The sequence below is a fragment of the Haliotis cracherodii genome, unplaced genomic scaffold, assembly GCF_022045235.1.
Source record: "Haliotis cracherodii isolate W230 unplaced genomic scaffold, xgHalCrac1.p SCAF_4, whole genome shotgun sequence".
Lineage (NCBI taxonomy): Eukaryota > Metazoa > Mollusca > Gastropoda > Lepetellida > Haliotidae > Haliotis > Haliotis cracherodii.
Genome location: NW_027266297.1, coordinates 52,032,460 through 52,048,891, shown reverse-complemented (window position 1 = coordinate 52,048,891; position 16,432 = coordinate 52,032,460). Strand labels below are relative to the sequence as shown.

At 42.6% G+C, this 16,432-nt stretch overlaps 1 protein-coding gene across 2 annotated transcripts in view; it reads left to right on the top strand.

The window, feature by feature from the left end:
* Positions 1 to 16,432, top strand: part of LOC139478272 (inactive tyrosine-protein kinase transmembrane receptor ROR1-like) — a 213,856-nt gene that overhangs the window by 72,880 nt on the left and 124,544 nt on the right. For both annotated transcript variants that reach the window (XM_071260684.1, XM_071260688.1), the window contains exon 2: positions 6,830 to 6,895. In XM_071260684.1, coding sequence (XP_071116785.1) covers positions 6,830 to 6,895 — 66 coding nt within the window. The remainder of the gene's footprint in view (positions 1 to 6,829; positions 6,896 to 16,432) is intronic.

The window sequence follows — 16,432 nt, the reverse complement described above, 5'->3', positions numbered from 1 at the left end:
TAGGATTAAATTACGTACTTCAGTTCGGATTTGCTGACCCATGTTACGTGATCGCGGTGATCAGCTGATAATGGGGGAAAACATCGTGTCATTGGAAATCTTGAGTTTATTAAAAATGTTTGTAAATTTTAGAAGCCATGCTGTTCCGCGCACTATAACCGAGTTAGTGCTATATTGAAGAGCGCAGTAATGAGGGAACACTGTATGTTCAGGAGAATTCTGGGTGCTCAAAGACAGGGAAATAGCAGGCAAACACAAGGACTCCTCTACAGTACAGGGTCCAGACAGGCATTGGTTAGCAGGCAAACACAAGGACTCCTCCCCAGTACAGGGTCCAGACAGGCATGTGTTAGCAGGCAAACACAAGGACTCTTCCACAGTACAGGGTCCAGACAGGCATGTGTTAACAGGCAAACACAAGGACTCCTTCCCAGTACAGGGTCCAGACAGGCATTGGTTAGCAGGCAAACACAAGGACTCCTCCCCAGTACAGGGTCCAGACAGGCATGGGTTAGCAGGCAAACACAAGGACTCCTCTACAGTACAGGGTCCAGACAGGCATTGGTTAGCAAACAGACACATACAGTATTGCCAGGTCCGCTCTGTACACATAGAGTGTTATATACAATAGGCAGTAGTGTGTATTTATATCTTCTGATTTTTTTTTCATTTGTATTTTGTTCAAATAATTTGTTTAAAATGTCCTCTGCGATCATTTTAACAACACATACTTGACAAATCTGAAATATTCCATTTTATATTAAAACTGTGATTGGTTGCATAAATCTAATTGGTGGGGAAGGCATGAGTGTTAGTGAGATGGGTGCAGTGGTATTTGTGCGGAATGATCTGTGTAACAATGGCTATGAGTCACGAGGGAGGGAGGGTAATAGGGGCCACTTGTGGCACAGCTCATCTCCAGGGAGGCACTTCATTGCAATAAGCCCAAAATTGTTGGTTTGTGTCTCACAGATTGAATTATATAAACCAGATTATTATGGATTGCAAATTAGCATTTATATAGATGATTATCAGTGTGTATTACACTTGATGGAGTCGGATTAGATTAACTGGGAGATTAAGAGCTTTCAATTCACATGAGATTGTCCAGTCTGCATATTGCTGGGGCCAAGCCTCATGTTTGCTCAATTAATTTCTTATAATGAAGATGGAATTGCCAATTTATATTGTGTTTTAAGGAAATTGCTATTAAGACAGTGCTTTGTTGGATAATGGCTTGTTCATAGATTGGTTTTGGCTCAACAATGTGCCAAAATAGCTGATATCTACTGCTTTGAAAAGTGTGTATGGAGTCAGTGCTATTTCCTTTTCACACATGAAATATATGTTATTCATTGTATTGATTGGTTTGAAGTTTTTGTTTTAATGATAATGTGTTTTTATTGTTTGAAGAATCAGAGAATATCCTGCTGTTTGTGAACATATTTTGTGTGCATCATATTAATATTTGAACCTCCTTGTCTATCGCCAGTTAATTAATTTACGAAGTAATTGGGGGTATAAAGTGTTCCGTCTGTCCGTCCTTCAGTCCGAGCTTTTGTACGGCCCATAACTTTTTAACCATGCACCCTAGCTTCACCAAACTTGCTACACACATTAAACCACAATGTGTACTTGTGCATTTTGCTAGTTTGAAGATTTTGAACTTTTTAATTTTTGCCTTTTAGGGTGGGTGTTTTGTACGGCCCATATTTTTTTAACTATGCACCCAAGCTTCACCAAACATGCTACATCCATTTACCACAATGAGTACTTGTGCCTTTTGCAAGATTCGGAATTTTTTAATTTTTGCCGTTTCCATGGACACATTAAGAAACATCAAGAATGTATGTTGTGCTAAGCATTGATTATCCTACACTAGATTGAAATATATTTGCTAAAACATGTGTTCATTTCAAACAATGCATCCTCATGGGGTTACAAAGGAAAGGGCAGTTCCTCTGACAGGTATATTTAATTAATTAACAAACTATTTACTATTTGTTGTTGACTAGCAGGGATAACAGGGGTATGTGAGCTTTGCTCATTTCTTTCTTGTTTCCTTCTCCAATTGCACCAGAAGGGGACCTCATTCCTGACATTTGTGGGATGCAGGGGACCACATTCCTGATATTTGTGGGGTGCAGGGGGCCACATTCCTGACATTTGTGGGGTGCAGGGGACCACATTCCTCACATTTGTGGGGTGCAGGAGACCACATTCCTGACATTTGTCGGGTGCAGGGGACCACATTCCTCACATTTGTGGGGTGCAGGAGACCACATTCCTGACATTTGTGGGGTGCAGGGGACCACATTCCTGACATTTGTGGGGTGCAGGAGACCACATTCCTGACATTTGTGGGGTGCAGGAGTCCACATTCCTGACATTTGTGGGGTGCAGGAGAACACATTCCTGACATTTGTTGGGTGCAGGGGACCACATTCCTGACATTTGTGGGGTGTAGGGGACCACATACCTGACATTTGTGGGTGCAGGGGACCACATTCCTTACATTTGTGGGGTGCAGGAGACCACATTCCTTACATTTGTGGGGTGCAGGGGACCACATTCCTGACATTTGTGGGGTGCAGGGGACCACATACCTTACATTTGTGGGGTGCAGGGGACCACATACCTTACATTTGTGGGGTGCAGGGGACCACATACCTTACATTTGTGGGGTGCAGGGGACCACATTCCTTACATTTGTGGGGTGCAGGGGACCACATACCTTACATTTGTGGGGTGCAGGAGACCACATACCTTACATTTGTGGGGTGCAGGGGACCACATTCCTGACATTTGTGGGGTGCAGGGGACCACATACCTTACATTTGTGGGGTGCAGGGGACCACATTCCTTACATTTGTGGGGTGCAGGGGACCACATACCTGACATTTGTGGGTGCAGGGGACCACATTCCTGACATTTGTGGGGTGTAGGGGACCACATTCCTTACATTTGTGGGGTGCAGGAGACCACATTCCTTACATTTGTGGGGTGCAGGAGACCACATTCCTTACATTTGTGGGGTGCAGGAGACCACATTCCTGACATTTGTGGGGTGCAGGAGACCACATTCCTTACATTTGTGGGGTGCAGGGGACCACATTCCTTACATTTGTGGGGTGCAGGAGACCACATTCCTTACATTTGTGGGGTGCAGGAGACCACATTCCTTACATTTGTGGGGTGCAGGGGACCACATACCTTACATTTGTGGGGTGCAGGAGACCACATTCCTTACATTTGTGGGGTGTAGGGGACCACATTCCTTACATTTGTGGGGTGCAGGAGACCACATTCCTGACATTTGTGGGGTGCAGGGGACCACATACCTTACATTTGTGGGGTGCAGGAGACCACATTCCTTACATTTGTGGGGTGTAGGGGACCACATTCCTTACATTTGTGGGGTGCAGGAGACCACATTCCTTACATTTGTGGGGTGCAGGAGACCACATTCCTGACATTTGTGGGGTGTAGGGGACCACATTCCTTACATTTGTGGGGTGCAGGGGACCACATACCTTACATTTGTGGGGTGCAGGAGACCACATTCCTTACATTTGTGGGGTGCAGGGGACCACATTCCTTACATTTGTGGGGTGCAGGAGACCACATTCCTGACATTTGTGGGGTGCAGGAGACCACATTCCTTACATTTGTGGGGTGCAGGAGACCACATTCCTGACATTTGTGGGGTGTAGGGGACCACATTCCTTACATTTGTGGGGTGCAGGAGACCACATTCCTTACATTTGTGGGGTGCAGGAGACCACATTCCTTACATTTGTGGGGTGCAGGAGACCACATTCCTGACATTTGTGGGGTGCAGGGGACCACATACCTTACATTTGTGGGGTGCAGGGGACCACATTCCTTACATTTGTGGGGTGCAGGAGACCACATTCCTTACATTTGTGGGGTGCAGGGGACCACATACCTTACATTTGTGGGGTGCAGGATACTTTGTCATCTGTTGGTCACATCAGGTTCACTTATTTTGTTCATTTTGAAGTTGATCTGTCTATACTTTAATGAAGCTTCAGGGATAAAGGGATACCAAACTATTCTCATCACTGAAGGCGCTGTTGGGTAGCCTAGTGGTTAAAGGGTTCGCTCGTCATGCCGAAGACCCGGGTTCGATTCCTGACATGGGTACAATATGTGAACCCCATTTCTGGTGTCCCCCGCCGTGATATTGCTGGAATATTGCTAAAAGCGGCGTAAAACCATACTCACTCACTCACTCACATCACTGATCATGTGGTAATGTTGAATTGAAATTTGACTCAGTTGGACATCTGTTTTCAGCTTCATGCACCTTATACCTCACACCAACTCAAGATATATTTTTGACTTCTAAAGCCCTGTCAGGAATTCATGAAATCCCTCAAGACTGCATGAGATGATTACCGGTGTTGTTGTGTGAGGAGTTTGTTGGTTCGATGTGCAAGTCCTTATCATGTGTGAAATGTGGACTGAATGATGCCCCTGTTTCTTTCCTTGAGTGGATACACACACTCTATAGAGGATGCAGTCACCACTCTATTATCTTTAAGAGATTATAGGGTTTCTCCCATAGGCTCTAACAGATTTTATCAAAAAAGATTCTGAAATTCTCTGTGGATTAGAGCTGTCAGGTTATTCCCAGGAATTGATTATCATTACAGGTGTGAGGTAGACCTTGATGCGTATAGTCACTCTCACATCCTCTTTCATTTGTTGCCAGTTTGTGATATCCTCGAACAGCCCCACTGGACAAACGTGGGATAGCCTCCCAAATAGGATACCTTACTGCTTGCTATTCATGTGTGAAAGATAGAGATCTGTAAAGTTGATGCCCCAGGGTAGTTAAAGGTAGTAGCCCTGAATTGTTATTGTAACTAATACACACTTTGAACTGAAACAATGTTAAGAAGTCAGGTGTAGGTTGCAATCACGTTTCTTTATGGACTGATCAGGGCAGATAACTCTCTGCAGGTCAGCAGCAAGTGAGAATTAGATCCATTGTGTGCACACCCATCCAGCTTTTATTTCACCTCTGTTAACTTTTAAATTTGCTCAATTTGCCATGAAGTTGACTATGCTTTGATGCAGTGTCACTTGTCATTTTTCCACCAAGGATACTCCATCATGACTGAACTTTAACTGAAAGTTATAATTAAGTAATGAAATAGGTAGTTTATGGTAGGGGAGTATGATCCTGGAAACATGACCTGCACAAGATGTTTGACACAGGTCATCTAGGGAGCACCTCTATCACCTCCTGATGTGAAAGGATCATATGGAGGTTATAGCAGCCTGATGGAACAATGATACAACTCGCTCACACACCTGTCACATGCCTGCCTACAAGCCAATGGGTTATATACCATCAGTAAACCAAGAAGATGTCAAGTGCACAATCAATGTATGCAGATCCACAAAAGTTCAAAACTGACTTTCGAATATCTGTCATGTCTATTTGTGACTAAACTTCATAGCTGCTTATATAAGAGTTTCATTAGTGGGCACATGAAATGCCACACATTCTTTGAAGAGACTATTGATGCTATGTGTGTTGATGAACATGTCCATCCATCTGACCATCTGTCTAGCTGTTTATTTTTGAATGCTGCACCAGTAATAGTTGCAGCTACATGACAGCAGCCTGTAACTAATCAGATCTGGACCAGACAATCCAGTGATTGTTATTGTAACGATCCATGTCATTTGGGGTACAAGGACACACTCAACCAAGTCACCAGGCCTGACCACCTGATCCATTCAGTTGCCTTTTTTTGTCTGGGCCCCGTTCCACAAAACAATCTTAGTTAGATGATCGTAACTCCTATACTTTAACATTGGCTTACGATTGTCCTAGTGCTAAGATCGCTTTGTGGAACGGGACCCAGGTGACAGTAACATTTATCTGCTGATGGAGACATGTTCATCATACAGACTTGCAGGACAGGTATTCCTATGGCTAGGATCTGTTTGAATCTTAGTGGCTGTAGTCTGCAGCTTCTCCCAGGCTACTACCATCTTCCCGAGACAAGTGAGTTAACTGACAATAAAAGTCCAGTTTCCACCCTTGCCGAACTAGGCTGGTATTATGTAGTTACTATTTGGCTGGGCTAACGAGTCTATGCATAGTCCAATCAAAATCGCGCACCGAAATCGAAATCCGGTTTGTAAAATGTGGTGCAGATTTCTGTCGATTGCAGGATTTGCAAAGCATGTGTTAGCTCCCTTGCCTCGGGAAGATGGGTTACTACCAGTATGTGGGAGTGAAAGGACATTCAGCCTGGGTATTGTCAGATTGCCTTGAACCTACAACCGGAAGAATATACTATTATATATATTAGTTTTGTCATGTCCATTTAGTCTTTGAGTTCTTCACCACGCACTCACCCAATTATAATATTTTTAGTGTACACATTGAATAATTTCTCATATAGACGCCAGATCATACATTCAATAAAACATTCACTACCAACCCATTCCATTTCATCCACTTCTCAGCTCTATCATCCTATAACTCATCCCTTTTTCAGCTTCCGAAATTCAGAGACAAGGATTCATCTGATACTTTTGGGTTCCTGTGTAGATTTTTACTTGACCTTATATTTTTAAGTATATTATTTCAGGGACTATAGGTTAGCCTAACAGTTGCTCATCTTCAGAACATGTAGTATAAAACTTGCTGCTAGTGGACCACTGTTTACATTTAAAGGTTGTTCAGGTGGAGAAGGTGATGGAAATGGCTGGTGATATGTTGGCTTGATCTTTAACTGGCATGTACATGTTCTAGTGTTTAATTGTGTTGTTACTGTTGCAGGGACCACGGCGATTTCCCTGAGCCTGCCACATACACTGCTCCTTCTGTCGGCTCAGCAGATTATTGGTAAGTCAGTCGTGTACAGATCTTGTAGGTGAAGTAACAAGTGCGATAAATGTTTTCTTGAGCATGTTTATGACATCAGAGAAGGGTGGGTTGGAGAGTTAAGGTTCAAAAGTTTAATGCCAGATAAATTCCTTCACTTTGGAACTGGGATACAACTTTCCTGCAATTGAACAGGGGGTTTACAGTGCATCTCATTCACACCACACAGAACTAGGTATCACGCTTAAAGAGGTGTGATCTAAGCTGGCACACAGTCACTCCACACAGAACTAGGTATCACGCTTAAAGAGGTGTGATCTAAGCTGGCACACAGTCACTCCACACAGAACTAAGTATCACACTTAAAGAGGTGTGATCTAAGCTGCCACACAGTCACTCCACACAGAACTAGGTATCACACTTAAAGAGGTATAATCTAAGCTGGCACACAGTCACTCCACACAGAACTAGGTATCACACTTAAAGAGGTGTGATCTAAGCTGCCACACAGTCACTCCACACAGAACTAGGTATCACACTTAAAGAGGTGTGATCTAAGCTGCCACACAGTCACTCCACACAGAACTAGGTATCACACTTAAAGAGGTGTGATCTAAGCTGCCACACAGTCACTCCACACAGAACTAGGTATCACACTTAAAGAGGTGTGATCTAAGCTGGCACACAGTCACTCCACACAGAACTAGGTATCACACTTAAAGAGGTGTGATCTAAGCTGGCACACAGTCACTCCACACAGAACTAGGTATCACACTTAAAGAGGTGTGATCTAAGCTGGCACACAGTCACTCCACACAGAACTAGGTATCACACTTAAAGAGGTGTGATCTAAGCTGGCACACAGTCACTCCACACAGAACTAGGTATCACACTTAAAGAGGTGTGATCTAAGCTGGCACACAGTCACTCCACACAGAACTAGGTATCACACTTAAAGAGGTGTGATCTAAGCTGGCACACAGTCACTCCACACAGAACTAGGTATCACACTTAAAGAGGTGTGATCTAAGCTGACACACAGTCACTCCACACAGAACTAGGTATCACACTTAAAGAGGTGTGATCTAAGCTGGCACACAGTCACTCCACACAGAACTAGGTATCACACTTAAAGAGGTGTGATCTAAGCTGCCACACAGTCACTCCACACAGAACTAGGTATCACACTTAAAGAGGTGTGATCTAAGCTGGCACACAGTCACTCCACACAGAACTAGGTATCACACTTAAAGAGGTGTGATCTAAGCTGGCACACAGTCACTCCACACAAAACTAGGTATCACACTTAAAGAGGTGTGATCTAAGCTGGCACACAGTCACTCCACACAGAACTAGGTATCACACTTAAAGAGGTGTGATCTAAGCTGGCACACAGTCACTCCACACAGAACTAGGTATCACACTTAAAGAGGTGTGATCTAAGCTGCCACACAGTCACTCCACACAGAACTAGGTATCACACTTAAAGAGGTGTGATCTAAGCTGCCACACAGTCACTCCACACAGAACTAGGTATCACACTTAAAGAGGTGTGATCTAAGCTGGCACACAGTCACTCCACACAGAACTAGGTATCACACTTAAAGAGGTGTGATCTAAGCTGGCACACAGTCACTCCACACAGAACTAGGTATCACACTTAAAGAGGTGTGATCTAAGCTGGCACACAGTCACTCCACACAGAACTAGGTAACACACTTAAAGAGGTGTGGTGTAAGCTGGCACACAGTCACTCCACACAGAACTAGGTATCACACTTAAAGAGGTGTGATCTAAGCTGACACACAGTCACTCCACACAGAACTAGGTATCACACTTAAAGAGGTGTGATCTAAGCTGGCACACAGTCACTCCACACAGAACTAGGTATCACACTTAAAGAGGTGTGATCTAAGCTGGCACACAGTCACTCCACACAGAACTAGGTATCACACTTAAAGAGGTGTGATCTAAGATGGTACACAGTCACTCCACACAGAACTAGGTATCACACTTAAAGAGGTGTGATCTAAGCTGGCACACAGTCACTCCACACAGAACTAGGTATCACACTTAAAGAGGTGTGATCTAAGCTGGCACACAGTCACTCCACACAGAACTAGGTATCACACTTAAAGAGGTGTGATCTAAGCTGGCACACAGTCACTCCACACAGAACTAGGTATCACACTTAAAGAGGTGTGATCTAAGCTGGCACACAGTCACTCCACACAGAACTAGGTATCACACTTAAAGAGGTGTGATCTAAGCTGCCACACAGTCGCTCCACACAGAACTAGGTATCACACTTAAAGAGGTGTGATCTAAGCTGGCACACAGTCACTCCACACAGAACCAGGTATCACACTTAAAGAGGTGTGATCTAAGCTGGCACACAGTCACTCCACACAGAACTAGGTATCACACTTAAAGAGGTGTGATCTAAGCTGGCACACAGTCACTCCATACAGAACTAAGTATCACACTTAAAGAGGTGTGATCTAAGCTGCCACACAGTCACTCCACACAGAACTAGGTATCACACTTAAAGAGGTGTGATCTAAGCTGCCACACAGTCACTCCACACAGAACTAGGTATCACACTTAAAGAGGTGTGATCTAAGCTGGCACACAGTCACTCCACACAGAACTAGGTATCACACTTAAAGAGGTGTGATCTAAGCTGCCACACAGTCACTCCACACAGAACTAGGTATCACACTTAAAGAGGTGTGATCTAAGCTGCCACACAGTCACTCCACACAGAACTAGGTATCACACTTAAAGAGGTGTGATCTAAGCTGGCACACAGTCACTCCACACAGAACTAGGTATCACACTTAAAGAGGTGTGATCTAAGCTGGCACACAGTCACTCCACACAGAACTAGGTATCACACTTAAAGAGGTGTGATCTAAGCTGGCACACAGTCACTCCACACAGAACTAGGTATCACACTTAAAGAGGTGTGATCTAAGCTGCCACACAGTCACTCCACACAGAACTAGGTATCACACTTAAAGAGGTGTGATCTAAGCTGCCACACAGTCACTCCACACAGAACTAGGTATCACACTTAAAGAGGTGTGATCTAAGCTGGCACACAGTCACTCCACACAGAACTAGGTATCACACTTAAAGAGGTGTGATCTAAGCTGGCACACAGTCACTCCACACAGAACTAGGTATCACACTTAAAGAGGTGTGATCTAAGCTGGCACACAGTCACTCCACACAGAACTAGGTATCACACTTAAAGAGGTGTGATCTAAGCTGGCACACAGTCACTCCACACAGAACTAGGTATCACACTTAAAGAGGTGTGGTGTAAGCTGCCACACAGTCACTCCACACAGAACTAGGTATCACACTTAAAGAGGTGTGATCTAAGCTGACACACAGTCACTCCACACAGAACTAGGTATCACACTTAAAGAGGTGTGATCTAAGCTGGCACACAGTCACTCCACACAGAACTAGGTATCACACTTAAAGAGGTGTGGTGTAAGCTGCCACACAGTCACTCCACACAGAACTAGGTATCACACTTAAAGAGGTGTGATCTAAGCTGGCATACAGTCACTCCACACAGAACTAGGTATCACACTTAAAGAGGTGTGATCCAAGCTGGCACACAGTCACTCCACACAGAACTAGGTATCACACTTAAAGAGGTGTGATCTAAGCTGGCACACAGTCACTCCACACAGAACTAGGTATCACACTTAAAGAGGTATAATCTAAGCTGGCACACAGTCACTCCACACAGAACTAGGTATCACACTTAAAGAGGTGTGATCTAAGCTGCCACACAGTCACTCCACACAGAACTAGGTATCACACTTAAAGAGGTGTGGTGTAAGCTGGCACACAGTCGCTCCACACAGAACTAGGTATCACACTTAAAGAGGTGTGGTGTAAGCTGGCACACAGTCACTCCACACAGAACTAGGTATCACACTTAAAGAGGTGTGATCTAAGCTGGCACACAGTCACTCCACACAGAACTAGGTATCACACTTAAAGAGGTGTGATCTAAGCTGCCACACAGTCACTCCACACAGAACTAGGTATCACACTTAAAGAGGTATAATCTAAGCTGGCACACAGTCACTCCACACAGAACTAGGTATCACACTTAAAGAGGTGTGATCTAAGCTGCCACACAGTCACTCCACACAGAACTAGGTATCACACTTAAAGAGGTGTGGTGTAAGCTGGCACACAGTCGCTCCACACAGAACTAGGTATCACACTTAAAGAGGTGTGGTGTAAGCTGGCACACAGTCACTCCACACAGAACTAGGTATCACACTTAAAGAGGTGTGATCTAAGCTGGCACACAGTCACTCCACACAGAACTAGGTATCACACTTAAAGAGGTGTGATCTAAGCTGCCACACAGTCACTCCACACAGAACTACGTATCACACTTAAAGAGGTGTGATCTAAGCTGGCATACAGTCGCTCCACACAGAACTAAGTATCACACTTAAAGAGGTGTGGTGTAAGCTGCCACACAGTCACTCCACACAGAACTAGGTATCACAATTAAAAAAGAGGTGTGATCTAAGCTGGCATACAGTCACTCCACACAGAACTAGGTATCACACTTAAAGAGGTGTGGTGGAAGCTGGCATACAGTTCACACCACACAGAACTAGGTATCACACTTAAAGAGGTATGGTTTGGCTTAAGCTGTCATACATTCACTCCACCCAAAAATATAGCTTTGACTTTGGCGACGCATGTGAATATCTTTATGGGCGGCCATTCGGTCAAAAAATACAAAGTTGAAAAAAAAGGACAAAAGTACGCAATTAAGGTCAAATATTACGAATAAAGAACTAAATGTTACTACTAAAGGTCAAAATACAATATCAATAGTCAAATGTTACGAAAAGACATCATAAGAAAAGAAAGAACAATGTATACGAAAGAACGTCAGTGAGGACGAAAGGACGTTTTCAATAAAGAACATCAGTGAGCACGAAAGGACGTTGACAATAAAGAATGCCAGATGGCGCTGCAATTTGTAAAACATTCCGAGTTTAATCGGCTTGTTCCGCCGTGTATATGCTAACTGCATGCCGAGGTGCACAATGTATTACGTCATTCCTCGTGCACTCACCGTCTGATGTCATACACATATATATACATGTATTTATAATGAATAATGTACACATTGTGTATAAACATGTTGCGTTAAGCTTTGTCACCGCTTTTTCATAAATACAGTATACTGTGTAATCCAACATCTGCCTAACATTGGTACATGTATTTTGTATACAATCTTAAAAAAACACTCACTTAACGCTTAACTAGGATTCATCTATAGTGATTCAATAACTGTTCATGCTTGGTGCAACACGAGGGTGCTATGATGCCGAGTTTTGTTTCAGACGCACATTTTCATCTGAAAAGTGAACGTTGTGCGAGAGTTTGTTTTATTTAACAGCTTTTCGGAAACTGTGTGCGAACAAAATGCTGCCTAATATCTGAACAACAAATATATATACCAAATTGATTTGTATGCATAGATCTATGTATAACTTACACATTCGTTAGGAAAAATAGCTCGCCATAAATAAAGAAAATCGAGTTTCATCTTTACGCCAGCTTTCGTTTTCAAACCATATTTATTTCGCTTGTTTACATCCAGATTTATATGTGTGACATCAGACGGTGAGTGCACGAGCAATGACGTAATACATTGTGCACCTCGGCATGCAGTTAGCATATACAAGGCGGAACAAGCCGATTAAACTCGGAATGTTTTACAAATTGCAGCGCCATCTGGCGTTCTTTATTGTCAATGTCCTTTCGTGCTCACTGACGTTCTTTATTGAAAACGTCCTTTCGTGCTCACTGACGTTCTTTATTGAAAACGTCCTTTCGTGCTCACTGACGTTCTTTCGTACACATTGTTCTTTCTTTTCTTATGACGTCTTTTCGTAACATTTGACTATTAATATTGTATTTTGACCTTTAGTAGTAACATTTAGTTCTTTATTCGTAATATTTGACCTTAATTGCTTACTTTTGTCCTTTTTTTCACCTTTGTATTTTTTGACCGAATGGCCGCCAATATATGTTTCTTAAAGAAGAGAAAAAGGTGACTAAAACTAATTTATTATTCTATAACTGAGGTTGGTAATAAAATAGTTTGCAGGTGACAATGTTGTGAGAGAAAGTTGCCCCAAATCCACTCCCACTGATGCTGATGGTTTCAGTTCCAACATGGGCGTGATAAGGTGTCTCCAAATGTCAACATTTTTGGAGTGAGTTGTCGGGCTAGGCATTATGTCTGATATGTGGACAAGCGTAATGTTCTTACCACCTTGCTGGAGAACAGCCCTTGCACTAGTAATTTTAGGAAAGTTGTGACACAGGGCCCTCCTCATGGCTCCCTGATGTTGTGTGTGTTAAAGGATGAGGAACCATTGCCAGGGACAAATGTGTTTGTGATGACACTGTACTGTCGGAGAACACATCCAACACAAAGTGCTGCGTTTGCCCCCAGCTTGAGGAAATCAATGCTGCACAAAGCAAATACGGGGATGAGAAGGGTGGAGAGCGTCTGCCCTATCATATCCCGCCGTTATTTATGATTTGTGATCCCTGTACCCACACAAACATCTTTGCAGGATCTGACTTTTCACTACAGACATATGTATTTATTCTTTGTCTTCCTGGCATATGGCTGCCACCTGCCTTCTTTGCTGAAGAGGTAATGTCCGTACCTGTGTAAGATCCCAGGGGGTTGCAAAGAGGGATCAGCCCTGGACAGATGAACAACAGTTGCTAGAAGCAGCCCACAGATAGAGATATCTTGCTCTTGGGAATTCAGGAGATACTTATGGTTCATATTCCGACCACCCATCGCAGTTGACATTTGTCATCAATTAACAATTGAAAACATGGAAACAATTCCAGAACCGCAATGTACTATGTAAGAAAGTGTTGGGAAATTTATGAGAATGGTAGTTGTGATTGATACTGGTTCAGACTCATCAATAGTTAGTGTCATGCTGAGATTGAGTTGATGGGACGGAGTACCTGGGCTGAGTGGCGGTACCTTCATCTGATGGGATTGTACATCGGGTTGGTTGCCTGACACGGGGCCATCAACCTGGTAGTTGAGGTCTTGCTTCATAGGTACTGGTCATGAAATTATCTGAGGTAAAGCCAATATGACATTAATAATTTAGAGGAAAACTGCCACTTGTTCTGCTGTAAGCACATCTTGTGTAGAGTTGGAAAAAATGATGGCACACTGGGAATTGCTTTACAGTTTTAGGTAAATTGCTGAGACCATAACAGTTTTTAATAGCTGTTTGGATGACAGACTTTAGAGCAATGGTGAAATGATGGTTTCAAGCTTCATGAATTGCCTTCCAATTAACTATTATTGGCCCTTGCAGCATGAAAGTCAGATTTAAGGTTTGCACCAAGTGAAGGTGAACTGGTGAAGTACAACCATTTACCCAGAGAACTGCCATCACATGGCCAGCAGGATTATTACTAGGACACCCAGGTGCCTCAGCTGCCATTTTGAAGATAGGAGACAATTATTCCTACCAGTTGCAACATAGTTTTGTAGAAGTTGTAACCAATTACATATTTCCTGATGCCAAAAGGATAAGTTCCAGGAAACAGCCTTGAAGTAATACAAATTGTGTGAAAAAACTGTAAGCAGCTAAACACTATGTTTGAATATTTTCAATGGGAATACTGGTGAAAGAAGTTAGCATTTACATGCTGCACTGGGAGGATCTCGGCAGAGCACCAGCCAGGCTTATAGTGGGAAGGCCAGCACAAATGAAGAGTCAAGCATATAAAGAAGTATATTATCTAACTGCTGAAGGGTTTCCCTACACAGAAATGCTTTTGAGCAAATGAGATGGAAAAAGTTCAATTGGTTCTCCAGCTATCTACAAGTGATTGCTCCAGGGTCAGCTTCCACAAGAGTAATTACGCTCTCTCAACATGTGCAGCCCTACAGCAACACTTCATGTACTCACTCCTAACAGTTTTTGTTTGACCCAGTCTTGTCAGGAATCAGGATTGATATATCTGCAATAGGCTATGACAATGGATATCTTCTGTACACACTGTGTAATGTTATTATCTTTGTGTGAAGACACTTTATATTTATGTAAATAATTCTTTTAAGATCTTCATCAGATCATTTTAAGTTAAGTAATCTTTTGTAAATATTTAAATGGTCTGTTTGTATACTGCATATTGCAATCTTGATTTAGAACACTAAGTTTCGAAAGACTCGAATCATTTTACTCATGAAGTAAACATATCTCATATGGGTCATTGTTCAGCAAGTAATGAATGGAAGGTCTGCAAAAGAAGAGTCCTCCTGGCACAAATCAAATAAAGTATGAAATGTAACTTTGCAGTGATGTAACTTCCAAAATTGCCCTCTTTGAGTGTCGATGAAATTGCCCGAGTCTTGTTCAGATGTTCAAGGCTTGGGTAGTGTCAGAAAAGGCCTGTTTTCTCCAGGTCACCCACATAATTGAATTAGCTTTGGAATCCACACCCAAGGCTTTCTTACAGTATTTATCCCTGCTTTCTCTTGGGTTCCTAGTAGCTGCAGTCTGAATGGAGAGCATTGTCAATATAAATTGTTACACACAGATGTTGTTGCTGCTGCTAATAATACTCATAATTACCTTTACCACCTTCATACTTACTATACACACAGTTGCCATGGTTTTATGTCACAGTTGAGTTATGCAATAATGGTTTTACACCAAATGTAAGATAACACTATTTGTATGATTCTTTTTGGAACATATAAAGACCATGCTGTGTCAGGTCGCTTCACATAATGTAGAACTTCACATAAGCCCCTCAGGCATGCATGATTTCAATTATGAATTAATGTATAAAACTTTTATAATTCTTACATTTTGTGGATCACAGTTATGATTGCCAGATCTGATTGGGAGCATCAGTAAGGTTTAAATCTCGCTTCAAGTATGAGACATTTTAACTAGAATCTGATGAACATTGACTACTAGTCAGAAACGTATCACATGGATAGAAAGAATGTATTAGGAGATGGTAATTTCAGGATTGGATGACAGGTAAAATTTCAGAAAGATTATATTTTCACTTTCTCGTTAGGATGGCAGCAATATATTGTATATAAATGTACTGGTAAACATTTTCAGAAGTCAAGACCTCTCTGTGTTCCGGCTACTTGGTTTTCAATAGTAAAGGATTGATTTAATGCACAGCTGAACAGTTTGATATGGAGCAATTTTGTCATTTTGTTGGAGAATATTGTTTAATGTAAGCTAACCTTTTACCACTGCCTATGGCACTTGTCAAAACATGACATTTCAAAGACGAAGGAGTATGCATGGATGGTCATGTTAACATAGGCTAGGAGACTGGGCTCAGCTGAATGTGGGTATTATTATTTGTCTTGTTCACCAGCCATCAGCAGTCTCAAGCTTTGTCGTACAAGGCCTAATTATAGGCTATGCTAAAGACTAATGCCTCCACTGGTCTTCATATTAGATGTCTTTGTTG